Raw genomic sequence first — 1436 nt, 5'->3', positions numbered from 1 at the left:
TTCTATAGTCCAGACTATAGACTGTTCTATAGTCCAGACTATAGACTGTTCTATAGTCCAGACTATAGACTGTTCTATAGTCCATACTATAGACTGTTCTATAGTCCACACTAGAATCTTTCAACAAAACTATAGAATTAGGAATTAAACAACTGATTGTTTTAAGAAAATTTTTAATTTCGTTACTTTACAATAATAGAGATTTATTAAAATTATACATATATGTACATAATTTTATCTATATACTTTCAGGCTTTATTGTTGGCAATGCTGGTTTATATGTCACCCTCTTACAATTTGTTATTGCCTATGTAATCCTATTATTTACTGTGGCATCTGTATGTGCAATTTCCACTAATGGTGCTGTTGAAGGAGGCGGCGTATATTGTAGGTTTTATGAAAATTTATGGTAATTACAGATTCAACATATAATTGCAATATTTTTTCTCATTTTAAGTTATGATAAGTCGAACATTGGGTCTGGAATTTGGTGGTTCTATTGGCACCCTATTCTTTTTGGCAAATGTTGTGGGCTGTGCCATGGCTATTTCCGGTTGCGTTGAAGGTATTATGAATAATTTTGGTCCTGGTGGTTATTTTGCATCCGCTGAAGGACTTTTACCGGATGGTACTTGGTGGCGTTTTCTATTTTGTACCGTGATTAATACACTAATGCTGTTGGTGTGTCTAATAGGAGCTTCATTATTTGCCAAAACTTCCGTATTAATTTTGGGTATTGTCACGGTCTGTTTATTAGCCACTTTTATAAGTTTTTTGGCTGAGGGTCCCAACAATGACAAGGTAAGTGTTAATTTATTGGATAACTATTGTTATTATTATTTAATTTTTTACTTTAAATTTTTAAAATAAAAATAAACAATTTACAAATTATGAGTATTAAACGTAGTTGTTGTATTGTTTTTGTTATAGTTTATTTGTTATAAATAAAAAAATGTCCAGTAGCTTATCATGCCAATATTAATACATTTATATAATTAATATCTTGTTTTATATATTAATACTTTTTCCGGAATGTAATCAATAATTGTGTAACATTAATTTTAATATTTGTTAATGTGCATTCAATTTCAAATGTTTTTTTTGTTTTAATTGTGTTGAGGGGGTTTTAAATAAGTTTCTAATTATGTACACAATTTTGTTACAATTATGAGCAACACATTTTTTATCTAGAGTGTCGTCATTGTTAAAAATAAGTTTTTTTTCCTTTTTATTAAATATCAACTTTAAAGAGCAGAGCATTAAAATATGTTATTTATCGAGATTGTCAAGAGATTGTCAATTAAGTTATGAATCACATTTATTTTAAAAATTTATTTTTTAAAATATATTATTATGAAATGAAATTTAATTCCCAAAAATATAATGGTCAGTACAACAACAACAAACTAATTTTATATATTCAAGGTCGTGTTTTA

General features: G+C 27.6%; 1 protein-coding gene across 1 annotated transcript; it reads left to right on the top strand.

Moving 5' to 3' along the window:
• Positions 1–130: 130 nt before the first annotated feature.
• LOC124421106 (solute carrier family 12 member 9-like) lies at positions 131–886 on the top strand. Its single transcript, XM_046955913.1, has 2 exons — positions 131–387; positions 458–886. The coding sequence occupies exon 2, from the start codon at positions 460–462 to the stop codon at positions 868–870; it is 411 nt and encodes a 136-aa protein (XP_046811869.1). The 5' UTR covers positions 131–387; positions 458–459; the 3' UTR covers positions 871–886.
• The last annotated feature ends 550 nt before the right edge of the window (positions 887–1436 follow it).

The sequence above is a fragment of the Lucilia cuprina genome, unplaced genomic scaffold, assembly GCF_022045245.1.
Source record: "Lucilia cuprina isolate Lc7/37 unplaced genomic scaffold, ASM2204524v1 Scaffold_1507, whole genome shotgun sequence".
NCBI classification, from domain to species: domain Eukaryota; kingdom Metazoa; phylum Arthropoda; class Insecta; order Diptera; family Calliphoridae; genus Lucilia; species Lucilia cuprina.
This window is presented reverse-complemented; position numbering and strand designations above follow the sequence as displayed.

Coding starts and splice junctions, on each gene's coding strand:
- LOC124421106 (XM_046955913.1), top strand. CDS start 460: ATGATAAGTCGAACATTGGGTCTGGAATTTGGTGGTTCTATTGGCACC.